General features: G+C 33.6%; 2 protein-coding genes across 2 annotated transcripts; both read left to right on the top strand.

The window, feature by feature from the left end:
• The first annotated feature begins 902 nt into the window (after positions 1-902).
• sid1 (secreted immunoglobulin domain 1) lies at positions 903-5165 on the top strand. The gene is made up of 2 exons (XM_056467661.1): positions 903-1002; positions 4771-5165. Exons 1-2 carry the CDS (start codon positions 942-944, stop codon positions 5118-5120), a joined length of 411 nt encoding a protein of 136 aa, XP_056323636.1. The 5' UTR covers positions 903-941; the 3' UTR covers positions 5121-5165.
• Positions 5166-8234: 3069 nt separating this feature from the next.
• Positions 8235-12451, top strand: si:ch211-1a19.2 (uncharacterized protein LOC100142650 homolog). Its single transcript, XM_056467717.1, has 3 exons — positions 8235-8293; positions 8369-8436; positions 11953-12451. Exons 1-3 carry the CDS (start codon positions 8235-8237, stop codon positions 12306-12308), a joined length of 483 nt encoding a protein of 160 aa, XP_056323692.1. The 3' UTR covers positions 12309-12451.
• The last annotated feature ends 672 nt before the right edge of the window (positions 12452-13123 follow it).

Here is a 13123-nt window from a genome sequence, read left to right on the forward strand (position 1 = left end):
ATTCTAGTCTTTTGATTTTACTTCATTTTGTGCTTCTCTCTACATTCATTCATTCATTTTCCTTCTGCTTAGTCCTTTTATTTATCAGGGGTCGCCACAGCAGAATGAACCACCAATTTATACAGCATATGTTTTACTCATTTACACTTATACACTACGGTCAATTTTATTCAGTTCATCTTTACCACATGTCTTTGGACTGTGGGGGAAACCGGAGCACCCGGAGGAAACACACGTGAACACGAGGAGAACATACAAACCCCACACAGAAATGCCAACTGACCCAGCCAGCTCACGAAACAGCGACCTTCTTGCTGTGAGGTGACAGTGTTAACCACTGAGCCAACATGTCACCCCCACTTCTCTCTACAGTTTAGTTTTGTTGTTGTCTCTGTCTGTCTTTGTGTGTTCTGTATGTTTGTCTTGTGTCCTGTCCCTTAGTGTTAACTAGTCCTGTCCAGCATTGCCTTCTATGAGTCCTTGGTTGCTGGCAACTCTGTCAAACTGCAACCAGATCAGAGACTACCCTCCATTGACGGTGCTCTGCTGTGTTGCATTGAAGACCTTCACCACCTACAGCCTGTCATCCCTTATCTGTTTTCAAGCCAATTGCCATCTGTTACTGCCATCCACACCATTCTGGGCTTTCCTGCAGGACCCACCTTCACTTAACAGTTTGCCACATAATCCCTGTTCCCCCTCTTTCTTTCAACAAAACCCCCTTAACCTCATTGCGTGTTTGGGTCCTCCCAGATCCCTAACTGTTTGTAAGGCTAAACCTGATGAACTGCACCTCCCATCTGCGGTTTCATTTCTCCGGAGAGACTCTTGTGACTGTAAAGACTGTAAAAACTACATATAAAGCATACAACAGGAAGTGGCATGACACAGACAGCCAAACGTCAACCGCTTTTAGCCAAGTTCGCTAATAATAAAACAATATGGATCTTCAAAGAAGCTGCAACATAAAGCTGCTTTCACTTCTGTATCTTACACTGCACTGTGAGTCTTTTAAACTTTAATTTGTTATTATATAAACATATTGCAGAATTATTTTTTGTTTTCAGGATAATAAATGAATGAATGCATTAAATAATAAAGCTTTCATAACCAAACACTAATAATATTAATAATATTCATGATTGTTTAACTATAATTCATGAATATTGACATGATTATTTACTACAAAATCAAAGCAAAAGAACAACACAATATAAATGGTTGCTAGTTAGTCTAATACAATACATAGATAATTTTTTGTATTGTTTTTAAGCAAGAACATAAACTTGTTCTTACACAGCTACTGTAAGTTGTAAAGCTATAATTACAGGGATTTCCCATATATGTAATGATAATTATATACTGTAAAATAATGTATGTTATCTCTTGTGACTGTTCAAATTCACTATCATTTTGTTATGTTCGGGATGAAAGCATCTACTGAATTAAACTGCTGTAAAACTGTATCTGATCAATATTTTTTCACATTTTATGCATAAATCTGTTAATGAACCTCAGTCCTGATCAAAACTACTAAATTGTTTTAAAAATTTACAGGATTTTAACTCTTTAATTACCAAGTTCACAAATTGTCACTGATTTGGTGAAAAAAACACAATATAATGTATTTTCAATGTAAAAGTAATTGTGGACTGGATTTTCTTTACCTTTTATCAAAGTATTGGACATGTGAACGATTAGTAACAACTTTGGCTTTGATGCATTGTTAGATTTTCATTTTTTCTCCCTAATTTACTGTTGGTGGCTGCGCTCAATTGACTTTCATTATAACCACAAGGGTGCATAAATACACAGTCTTTGTTTTTATTTACTCCATGTCAATGCTTAATTTCTGAATTGCGAGGTCCCGGAATACATCGGGGTAACGGATCCTGCATGTTATCGAAGATGGAGAGGTGTAAGTGCACGTAAGTGGAGGGAAGGGGGGGTTAATTGTCTCGGACGAAAGTGAAGAGGTTTGGGGAGTCGCGGAAGTGAACAGCGGACCGGGGAGCAGGGCGATCAGTGTTGCCAACTATTTCCAATGAAAAGTTGCTAAAGCCTGCCTGAAAAGTAGCTAAATGTTGCCAGATAACGTCAAGGACTAATTTGCATATCAGTGACGTCATCGCGTAATATCTGAAAAGCGTAAGCCCGTCCTGTCTACTCTCTGAGGCGCTGTGTATTATATTAAATTAAAACATTAAATCCAGATGCACAATAAATAGGTTCTTACTAACATATTACTTTGTGTGATGACGTCATTAAGTAACCGCAACTCAAAACTACTTATTTATGTAGAATACAAAATAATTAATGTTTTCACAAATTGACTGGCCATCTCAGCAATTTGAAACATTATTTGAAATATGTCCATTTAGATTTGTATGAAAAATATAGATGACTATTTGTAAAATACAAACACTTTTTTATTTATTTATTTTATTTTATTTTTTATTTTTAAATATAACACTGATTATGGAGTTTTGAACTCAGTATTGATGGTAATGAGTTAATAAATATCTCATTATTTAAACATAAATGGAGTAAGTTCACAGTACTCATATACATTCGTTTTTTTAACTCAAATGGTTTGTTGCAATCGGTTTCCTCAAACAGTTTGAGTTAACTTATTGGGTTTTACAGTACTCAGTTGCTTTGAGTTCTCTTCATTTATTTGGTTTTACTGTGCTTAAATTGCCTCATTTACTCAAATGTATTAAGTTCACAGTACTCATTAGGATTAGTTTTTGAACTTAAATAGTTTGTTGCAATCAGTTTTCTCAAATTGTTTAAGTTACCTTAACTTTTTGTTGTATGTATCCCTAAGTGAAGGCTGAAATGCAGGGGTGACCATGCTTTTGCAGTAGCTGGTCCTACATTGTGGAATGCTCTGCTCCTCTGTATTAGATCTGTTTCCTAACAGATCTAATAACTTAACTTACCTCTTTGATTTGCCATTTTATAAATGAAAATTGTCTGTAGTAATAGTACGGATAGTAAAATAGTGCTATAAATAAATAGTAAATAGTGCTATAAAAATAAAATTGATATTGACAAATTGTACCTCTTCCCAACAGGAAATGCCACCAACAATCAAAAATTCATGATTATATAGTGTCATGGTTTTGTAATAAAAAAGTGGTTAAAATGAAAGTCAATGGGACAAAAACAATGAGCCATCAACAGTAAATAAGGGTGAAAAAAATGAAAATCAATCAAAAACAATGCATTAAAGGCAATACAACACTTTATAACCCTTTTCAGCTCACAATTACTTTTTATATTGAAAATGTGTCATTTTGTCTGTTTGATTTTCACCAAATCAGTAACATCATTTAAATAGTTAAAATCATTTAATTTTTTAAACAGTTGGTCACACTTTATTTTGATGGTCCGTTTGTTGAATATAAGTTAATTTGCGTCTACATTTCAACTTATTCTCATTAGATTGTAAGTAGACTGTTAGGTTGGGGTTAAGGTTAGTGTAGATTGACATGTACTTGCAAAGTTTCTTATAGTCAGTTAAATATCTGTTGAAGGAGCAGTATCAGCAGATTTAACAGTCACCAAGCTTCCCTTTATTGGCTTCCTATTAATTTTAGAATTCAGTTCAAGATTTTTACTTATTGTTTTTAAAGCTGAGCACCTTCTTATATTTCTGAACTTATAAACTTACATTCAACTCCTCGGTCCTTTAGATCATCAAATAAAATTTTACTACAAATTCCTCAGTCAGACTTAAACTTAAAGGAGGTTTTTTGCAGCCTTTGCGGTCACTGCTCCACATTTTGTGGAACCAGCTGCCACCGGACATTAAGAGTGCTTCTTCCCTCTCTATTTTTAAGTCCAGATTTAAAACACATTTTTATTCTATTGCCTTTCCTGGCTTTTAATCTTTATTGTGCATTGTTGCGGTCATACTATTATTTATCTTATTACTTTTATTGTTATTTTACAGTTTTAGAATGTGTGCTCTGGTTTTGTTCAGCATTTCGGTCAGTGCCAAACTGAAGTTAAATGTGCTTCATAAATAAACTTTACTTACAGATATTAAGCAGACAGTCTACTAATACTCATATGGACCATCGAAATAAAGTGTTACCCACTAATTAGAACAGTAGTTTTGATCAGGACTGAGGTTGATTAACAGATTTATGCAAAGAAATTTGAAAAGAATATTTATCTGGTGCATTTTTACAGCAGTTTAATGTAGTGGGATTTCATCCCTAACATAACAAGTAAAGAGTGTATTTTTTGTGGATTGATTAGATTTTTTTTTTATTCAAAGCATTTTCTTAAATTATGTGAAAATAAGATTTGTCACCAAAAACCATTCCACTAGCTCAAACACAGAAAAACCTATGGCCAAATTAAGACACAAACTCACCCCAGAAAGGATGAAAACATCCCCAACAGTACATAAGGGTTAAAAACAGTTTTTGTAAATTTGTGATTTACAAGTGTTTTCCGTTTATTTATGGTTGTGGATTGCATTATGGGATGTTGATCTCCAATCTCTAGATTATCTCTGGATATTTTTTACAATGTACTGTACATGCTGTATACTCTATCCTTATACCGAATCACAACCCTCAAAGGAAACAATCTGTAATTTAACATTTTTTAAAAACTTAATTTTAGTTTTCTCTCATGGGAACAAAAAAAAAATGTCCCACAAGGTCAATATTTACAGGTATTGCTATACTTGTGGGGACATTAAGGAACAAACATACACACATAAACATTTTACCATTCATATAATTTCAGGCTTTATATGGAGGACTTCACTGACCATCTCTGTACAGCAGGGGCAAAATGTTACGCTGAGCTGCCCACTGATGCCCAACAGCAGCGAGGGGGTTTTGAGCTGGTATAAACAGACTGCTGGACAGGGGCTATGTATAATCCTCTCCTACAATATCACCAACACTTCAATTGTTCGCTATGGCATGGGACTGGACCAGAGCAGATATGCCATTTTAACCAGAGAAGGCTTAAACTCGCGTCACTTTCTGCAAATCATCACAACTTTGCGAAATGACACCGGAACCTATTACTGTGGATTTTCAGACAAACAACAGATGCATATGTTGGACAAAAAGAATGTAGATGCTTGAGAGCTGCATCATATTTTATCTTATTTCACTGTGCAAATGGACTTTATTTATGGTGAACAAAGATAAACATGATTTGTATTATATTATATTGTGTATTAGTTTTTCCGTCAGTTTCTCTTTATTGAAAGCTGTCTTTTATTTAATGTTCAAATGTTTTTGGCTTGCATTTCAAAAACTGCAAACATTGTTGCTGGATTGAAAGGATCCCAGGAGATCAGTGCAGAAGTGCTGGCAGTGTTGTGATAGAATGTGCATCTGCCAGTAAACCAACGTCTCTTTCCTGTTTTTACGTCCCTCTTAACTGAACAACAGTCAAAAATATTTTCAACACATCATATCATCATAATAAGGGAAAAATAATGTTTTCTTTGTAATTCAGAGAGTAATTCAGTTGATTCATGAAAAAAAAAACATTAACATGATGTTAGAAAATGTTTAGTTTATTAACAATCTGACTAGTTATTATAGTTTTCTTAATAGTTTAATTTCATACATATACTCTACCAAAATTTGGGGTTAGTAAGATTTTTAAATGTTTTAAAATAAGCTTATCCTGCTAACCAAAGCTGCCTTTATTTGAAGAAAAATACTGTACAAATTGTAAAATCGTGAAATGTTATTGAACTATAACTGTTCAAGAGTAGTTTATAATGTAATTTAATAATTTATTCCAGTGATTTTTAAAGATGAATTTTCAGCTTCATTACTCCAGTCACACAATCCTTCAGAAATCACTCTAATATTAATTATTATTATGCATTCATTCATTTTCTTTTCGGCCTAGTCCCTTTACTAATCCGGGGTTGCCACAGCGGAATGAACCACTAACTTATCCAGGATATGTTTTACGCAGCGGATGCCCTTCCAACCGCAACCCATCCCTGGAAAACATCCATACACACTCTCTCACACTCATACTCGTACACTATGGACAATTTAGCCCACCCAATTCAGCTATACCACTTGTCTTTAGACTGTGGGGGAAACCGGAGCACCCCGAGGAAACCCAAGCGAACGCAGACAGAACATGCAAACTCCACACAGAAACGCCAACTGACCCAGCCGAGGCTCGAACCAGCGACCACTGCGTCACTATTATTATTATTATTATTATCATTATTATTATTATTATTATTATTATTAGTAGTAGTAGTAGTAGTAGTAGTAGTAGTAGTAGTAGTAGTAATTTCATTTAAAACTAATAAGAAGGCAGTTATTTAATATTTTAACAAACATTTAACAATTTATTTCTAAATATAACATTATTTTTGAATGGTTTGTGGGACCTTGATCTTTTCTTCAACAACTTTTGATGTTAAAAATTCTGAAAAAGTTACTTTTATTGAGATTTTATTGACATTTTCAATAGTTTGAAGTCATATATTGTGTATTTGAGTTGTAAATACAGTACAAAATCTGGTAACAAGTGACTTTTATTGAGATTTTATTCACACTATTTTGATGGTCCGTTTGTTGGATTTAAGTTACATTGCATCTACATGCCAACTAATTCTCATTAGATAATAAATAGACTGTTAGGTTGGGGTTAGTGTTAGTGTAAGCTGACATTTACTTGCAAAGTTTCTTATAGTCTGTTAAATGTTTGTTGAAGGAGCAGTATCAACATACTGCTTTTATTCTTTAACAGGCAACAAAAAATGCTTATATTTCAATTAATTATATTTTAATAGTTTGAAGTCATATATTGTGTATTTGAGTTGTAAATACAGTAACAAATCTGGTAATAAACTAACCTTTTCTGTTATTTTATGGACAATTATAAATATAAAGTTTCTTTTTAAATGCATTGTGGGACCTTGATCTTTTTTCCAACAACTTTTGAAGTTGACCATTCTGAAAAGGTTACTTTTATTGACATATCATTGATTGACATTTTAATAGTTTGAAGTCATATATTGTGTATTTGAGTTGTAAATATAGTAAAAAATCTGGTAATAAACTTTTTATTAATTGATTGTTGAGTTTATTAATAAAATATTGTTTTAAACTACTAAAATATCAAAAAAAGTCATGTTAAACTGCAAAGATCTATTTTCCATATACTGTAAAAAATCAACTGTGCAGAAATTAAGGTCTCATAGATTCATAGCCATGAATAAACACCTGTGAATCACAAAATACGGAAACTGTTAATTAACGGATATTTTTAACAGATACTGCCTGCCCATCGTTGTTATTGTAAACAGAAGCTAAAAGTGAAAAAAAGCTCAGTACTTGAAATAAATGATAACATAAAACATTAACATAAGCAAAATAAATTAATTGCTTTAACTATAACTTAAACTGTAAAAAAAGAATATATATATATATATATATATATATATATATATATATATACTTTAAAAACTAATTCAAAACATGAATAAACTATACACTGAAAAAATAAATTAGCCATATTTTGTGATTCATGTTTTTATTTTTCATTTATTCTTTTGAATTGCATGAGATCTTGATCTTTTTTCTGACAACTTTTAACCTAAGAACATTGGGAAAAGTCACTTTTATTAACATTTTTAATATATTACGGTATAATTATTATACAAAAACCTTGTAAAAAACTGTCCTTAAATTTTCTGTTATTTTACAGACTTGTTTCTCTCTATATTATTTCTTATATATTATATTATTTCAAGTTTGTTAAACTGTAGAGTTGAATTTTCAATATCAAAGTTGACAGAGCAGAGATCAAGGAACCATAATGCAATTCACAACTATAAATGAACCCCAAATACATATATTTTTACAACAAGCCTATTAATGACATTATAATAAGAAAGAAAATCTAAAAACACAATGCGACTGTTTGAATTATTTTTCTTTTTTTATAAATCATTTAGATAATTACCTAAACCAAAATTCATTTAGCCTGTAATGTGAAGTGTTCAGCAGTGTAATGCTTGATTGCTTTTAAATGGACCATCTGCACAAAAGCACATGAGCACATGGGACATTCTTCCCTTAACCGTCAACTTCTCAGTCAGCTTCATATAAGAGTCAACACTGAAGCAAATAAAGCTTAACTGGCTCTAGGTGAAAAATTATTTTGCACATTAAATAAGACATTTAAAGGAAATAAAATTCAACAAAACAGAAATGAATAAGGACAGAAAGCCAATTAGTGTGATTGCCCTTATTGTCTCTCTTCTGCTAAGGTAAGGTTTTAAGGACAACATTTATTTATCATTTTTTAAGTGTGTGTAGCTCATAAAGTGAATGTTCTGTTACAGCATAGCTTTAGGTGAAAAGGACCAGATGAACCAGATGTTTAGCAGAGGACTTCGACTTATTGTAGATGGTAAGAAGAAGTGCTTTTAAATATTACATATTTAAGTTTTGTAGGCATGAAACATGCACTTTAAAAATTATATGATCAAAAAGTCATGAAGCCAAAAGTTTTTAGTTACTTTAACTTATGAGTTAATCAGTTTTCAACTTTATTTTTTCTGAAATTTTAACTTCATGTTTTAACCTGCAGGATGAAAAGACTTGTAAAAATTTTTTGATTCAACTTGCAGTTCATATAATCAATAAGTTATGACAGCATATTTGTTTTCATGTTAGTTTAAACTATTAAAATAAGTTAACCCTATTTCAACTTATGTTTTTACACTATACAAGCTGTATGAAGCCAGTTAAGTTCAAATCGCTTGTAACAATTTTTTTAGCTTAAAAATGTAAGGAAACGACTTATTTTTTATAAGTCTCATAATTTGTGGATTAGCTTTTATGGATTTAAAACGAATAATTTGTTTTCTATATGGTAATAACCAGGGCCAGACAGAATCTGCTCTCTGCTGTCTCATTTTTGCCATTTCTATACAGAAATGTGTAAAAACAAACAAACAAACAAACAAACAAAGTGGATTCATGCAGAATGATTTTGAGAGTATAGTAACTAAAATCATAATAAAATAAAACATAAAAAATAAAGGTTTACAATGCAAATCCATTTAGATCCACTTGTTTGATAAACAAAACAAGCCTCTCATATAATAAATATATTGTGTAGACTAAAAGTAAATACTACTTTACAAACTGTATTGTTAATAAATGATAAAAATACATTTGCATATTAGTCAATAATATTTATGAAATTGATATAAAAACTGAATAAATATATATTTAACAGATATTTATAATCTGCAGTTTTTTAGGCCTACTAATAACAAACAATGATCAATGAATAAACTCAAATACAATTCTAATAAACAGGAAAAATCAAGAGAAAACATAAAACATATAATATTGTGTAGAAATAAAATCTATTGTATGCGTTATTATTCATTCATTCATTTTTTTCGGCTTAGTCCCTTAATTAATCTGGGGTCACCACAGTGGAATGAATCGCCAACTTATCCAGCATATGTTTTACACAGCAGATACCCTTCCAGCTGCAACCCATCTCTGGGAAACACCCATACACTCATTCACATATACACTATGGACAATTTTAGCTGCAATTCACCCACATGGCATGTCTTTGGACTGTGAGGGAAACTGGAGCACCTGGAGGAAACAAACACGAAACATGGGGAGAACATGCAAACTTTAAGATTACAAAATATATAAATATATATATTTATATATGATTATATAAAATGAGTGTGTGGATGTTTCCCAGTGATGGGTTGCAGCTGGAAGGCCATGCGCTGCCTAAAACATGTGCTGGATAAGTTGGCGGTTCATTCCGCTGTGGCGACCCTTTATTAATAAAGGGACTAAGCCAAAAAGAAAATGAATGAATAAATGAATATATAAAATATTCATTGTTTTAAATAAATTATTTAAGTACCAAAGAAAAACTGGAACTAATCTGACAAAAGAATGTAAAGTAAGTTACTTACTCGCTATTTACTTATCTTCAAGTGTTCCAAACCTTTATGAGTACAATTAATTTTTTTTTTTTTTTGCTGAACCTAATAGAAGATATTCTGAAGAAAGTTGGAAGCAAGTAGCCATTGATTTCCTTCCATGGAGTTATTCGCTTTTCCTCTCCTTATGCACCAGGTACCTTCTTATAAGCATCCCATACTTATTGGAAAACATTGTGCCATTCTGTGTGTCCTTCACACTGTCATGATGGCCAGCATTGCCAGATCACTGGAGAACTACGCATCTGCCACCTGAGTCTGATTTATACTTCTGCATTGAATGATCAGCGTGACCCATGGCGCCTGCCTTGCATGTAGTTGTGCATTTATAGTTCTGCGTGCTGTTTGTATTGCTCTGCACTTCCAAAACGCTAGTAGGATTTTATGTTCCTCTGTGTCGTGTTTTCCGTAGGTGTTGTGTTTTTTCTGCATGCTACCTTGATGTGGAAGTAGCTCAAATTCACTTATGCCGAGGGAGGAATCGGCAGACGTGCAACAACATTAATCATAAAATGAACACACACAAAAAAGTTTCCATCTAGAGCTCCTTCACAGGACTCGACCCTTGTAAACACTCATTCCAACTTGTTAGTGCGGCTCTCTGTCCCACCCACACTGGTCACAGCTACCAAGCTGACCAATCTCAGAGCTTGTACTACATGTTGTTGCAACATGTAGCTACATTTTTTAGGTGGTGCGTATCAGCGTTGGCATCAGCCTCTGCGAAACAGAAGTATAAATCAGCCTTTAACCAAACTACTTACACCAACATGCACCTCACTCACACACCAGTCCCAGTTCACTCCCTAAAAAAGGTAATAAAACCAATCACCTGCTGATGATTCTTTAATTAAACTGAAGTCAGATCCAAATGCAGTTTAATTAAAGAATCATCAGGCAGAGAAAGGTCACAACAGGTGCAAACTGGAGCATACGGGTAATCGAAAGGGTGGTAAGAAAAACGGGTGAATGGTTGGGACAGGCAGCAAAACATCATGAACAATAAACAAAATTAGGGTCAGAAACACGGAAAGACAAGGAAAATGATTGCATAATGCTGAGTGAGCGTAATCAGGGAGTGAACTGGGACTGGTGTAAAAGTAGTTTAGTTAAGTGGCAGATGCGTCATGTCAGCGCTACACGTAAACAGTGGTTAGCACTGTTGCCTCACAGCAAGAAGTCATAGGTTCAAGTCCCGGCCGGGCCAGTTGGCATTTCTGTGTGAAGTTTGAATGTTCTTCCCATTTGGAGTGTGGGTGCTCCAGTTTCCCCCATAGTCCGAAGACATGCACTATAGGCAGGGGTGTAGCAACCGGGGGGGACAAGGGGGATACGCTCCCCTCACTTTTAGAGACAGACCATTTAGGAACAGGTGACTAATAATTATATGAACGTAAACTTTTGGATCTCATACAGCTCCACCCCCACCCCCCACACTTTTAAAATGTCTACGTCCCTGGCTATAGGTGAATTAAATAAACAAAAATTGGCCTTAGTGTATGAGTGTGTGTGTGTGTGAATGAGTGTGTATGAATGTTTCCCAGTACTGGGTTGTGGCTGGAAGGGCATCCGCTATAGGTAAAACATCTGCGGCAATAGTTCGCAGTTCATTCCACTGTGGAGACCTCTGAAGTTGAGATTAAGCCGAAGGAAAATGAATGAATGAATGAATTTATAAACTGTTGCTCTCTGATGATTTGAAGCTATTCTTTTATCCTCACTTGTAAGTCATTTTGGATTAAAAAAAATCTGCTAAATAAATAAATGAAAAACAAATACTATGGAAGTCAATTGTAACTGGTTTCCAGCTTTCTTCAGAAAATATCTTGCTTGTGTAGTAAAGTGTAAGTAAATGATGACAGAGTTTTAATTTTTGTGTGAACTATCCCTTTAAATGCAAACAAACACAGTGTACTCACATATTTTGACATATTTTCCAGTTCCACGTGTTCATGTTGAGCACTTGATGACCCCGAAGGTGCATGTTCTTTTACCTGCTGGAGTTGACAGTCGGCGCTCAGAGAAAGTAACTCTTGCATGTGTCATTACTGGATTACAGTCTAAAGGGGTGAAAATCACATGGAAGGTAAACGGAGTGACAGGTTTGAAAAAGCATGTCAGTTCTCCTCAAGTACACAAAGGGCCCGCAGGTACGTTCTCTGCTGTGGGACTGTACTCAGTTCTTGCTCATAATTGGAGTCGTGAGAATGTGTACAGGTGTGAGGTGTCATACAAAGGACCATTTTATCATAAAAAGGCAGAGTCGTCTCCTTGCAGTCCTTCTGAGGTACTGTAACTGCGTCTTCTGTTGGAGACTCCCAGATAAGAACCATCAAAAATAAGATCTATCTGTTGACTGCTGAGCTGGAGGTCGTATTTCACATAAACTTTTGAAAGTAATACATTCCAATATGGAGTTACTTCCCAAAAAAGTAACTAGTTGCGCAACTTTACTTGTGTTACGTTACTTTTGAGTAACTTTTTCGTTACTTGGCTGAGGTTTGACATCTTTCTTTTCACTTCTTTTTTTTCAATAGCTCTGCAATTAACAACACACTGTAAACATTCATTTACCATTAAAAAACACATAAAAAAATTATAATTTAGGATGATGTTATCTTCTGACAACTTCTTGACCCCAGAGCTAAACATGTAGTATATACAAATTAATTAAAGTTTAAAGCAATGTGTTTGCTTCTTTTGTATTTTTTGTATTATGAGTTTTGTTAGCATTTTTTTTTTTTTGTATTACAGTAATATCACTGTGCATTGAGACAACCCCCTTTTCCATTTGTTCAATGCATTCAAAATAATGAGAAGACTTCCATCATAGAAATGTCTTTAACTCTGTTCCTGCAGGAATCGTATTCTCTCATTGAGTGCTTGATTCAAGGTGACTGTTATTTTTCATTCAGGAATTAATTTTTTAAAAGCTAATTAATTAAACTAAAACTCTGATTACATTTTTTAAAAATAATTCAAATATTATCACTTAATGTTTTTTAGTTATACGTTATACTTTTTACTTAGAAAAGTAATATTAATACGTAACTAAACTTGCATAACTTCTGATGCATTAACCAACACTGCATCAAAAAGTCTTTTAAAATA

This window comes from Danio aesculapii, chromosome 11 (genome assembly GCF_903798145.1).
Source record: "Danio aesculapii chromosome 11, fDanAes4.1, whole genome shotgun sequence".
Classification (NCBI taxonomy): domain Eukaryota; kingdom Metazoa; phylum Chordata; class Actinopteri; order Cypriniformes; family Danionidae; genus Danio; species Danio aesculapii.

What these genes read in the sequence shown, in the direction of transcription:
- sid1 (XM_056467661.1), top strand. Translation starts at nt 942, where the DNA reads ATGGATCTTCAAAGAAGCTGCAACATAAAGCTGCTTTCACTTCTGTAT. An exon ending in TCTGTATCTTACACTGCACT is followed by an intron (nt 1,003 to 4,770) that starts GTGAGTCTTTTA and finishes ATATAATTTCAG; the next exon opens with GCTTTATATGGAGGACTTCA.
- si:ch211-1a19.2 (XM_056467717.1), top strand. Translation starts at nt 8,235, where the DNA reads ATGAATAAGGACAGAAAGCCAATTAGTGTGATTGCCCTTATTGTCTCT. An exon ending in ATTGTCTCTCTTCTGCTAAG is followed by an intron (nt 8,294 to 8,368) that starts GTAAGGTTTTAA and finishes GTTCTGTTACAG; the next exon opens with CATAGCTTTAGGTGAAAAGG. An exon ending in ACTTCGACTTATTGTAGATG is followed by an intron (nt 8,437 to 11,952) that starts GTAAGAAGAAGT and finishes CATATTTTCCAG; the next exon opens with TTCCACGTGTTCATGTTGAG.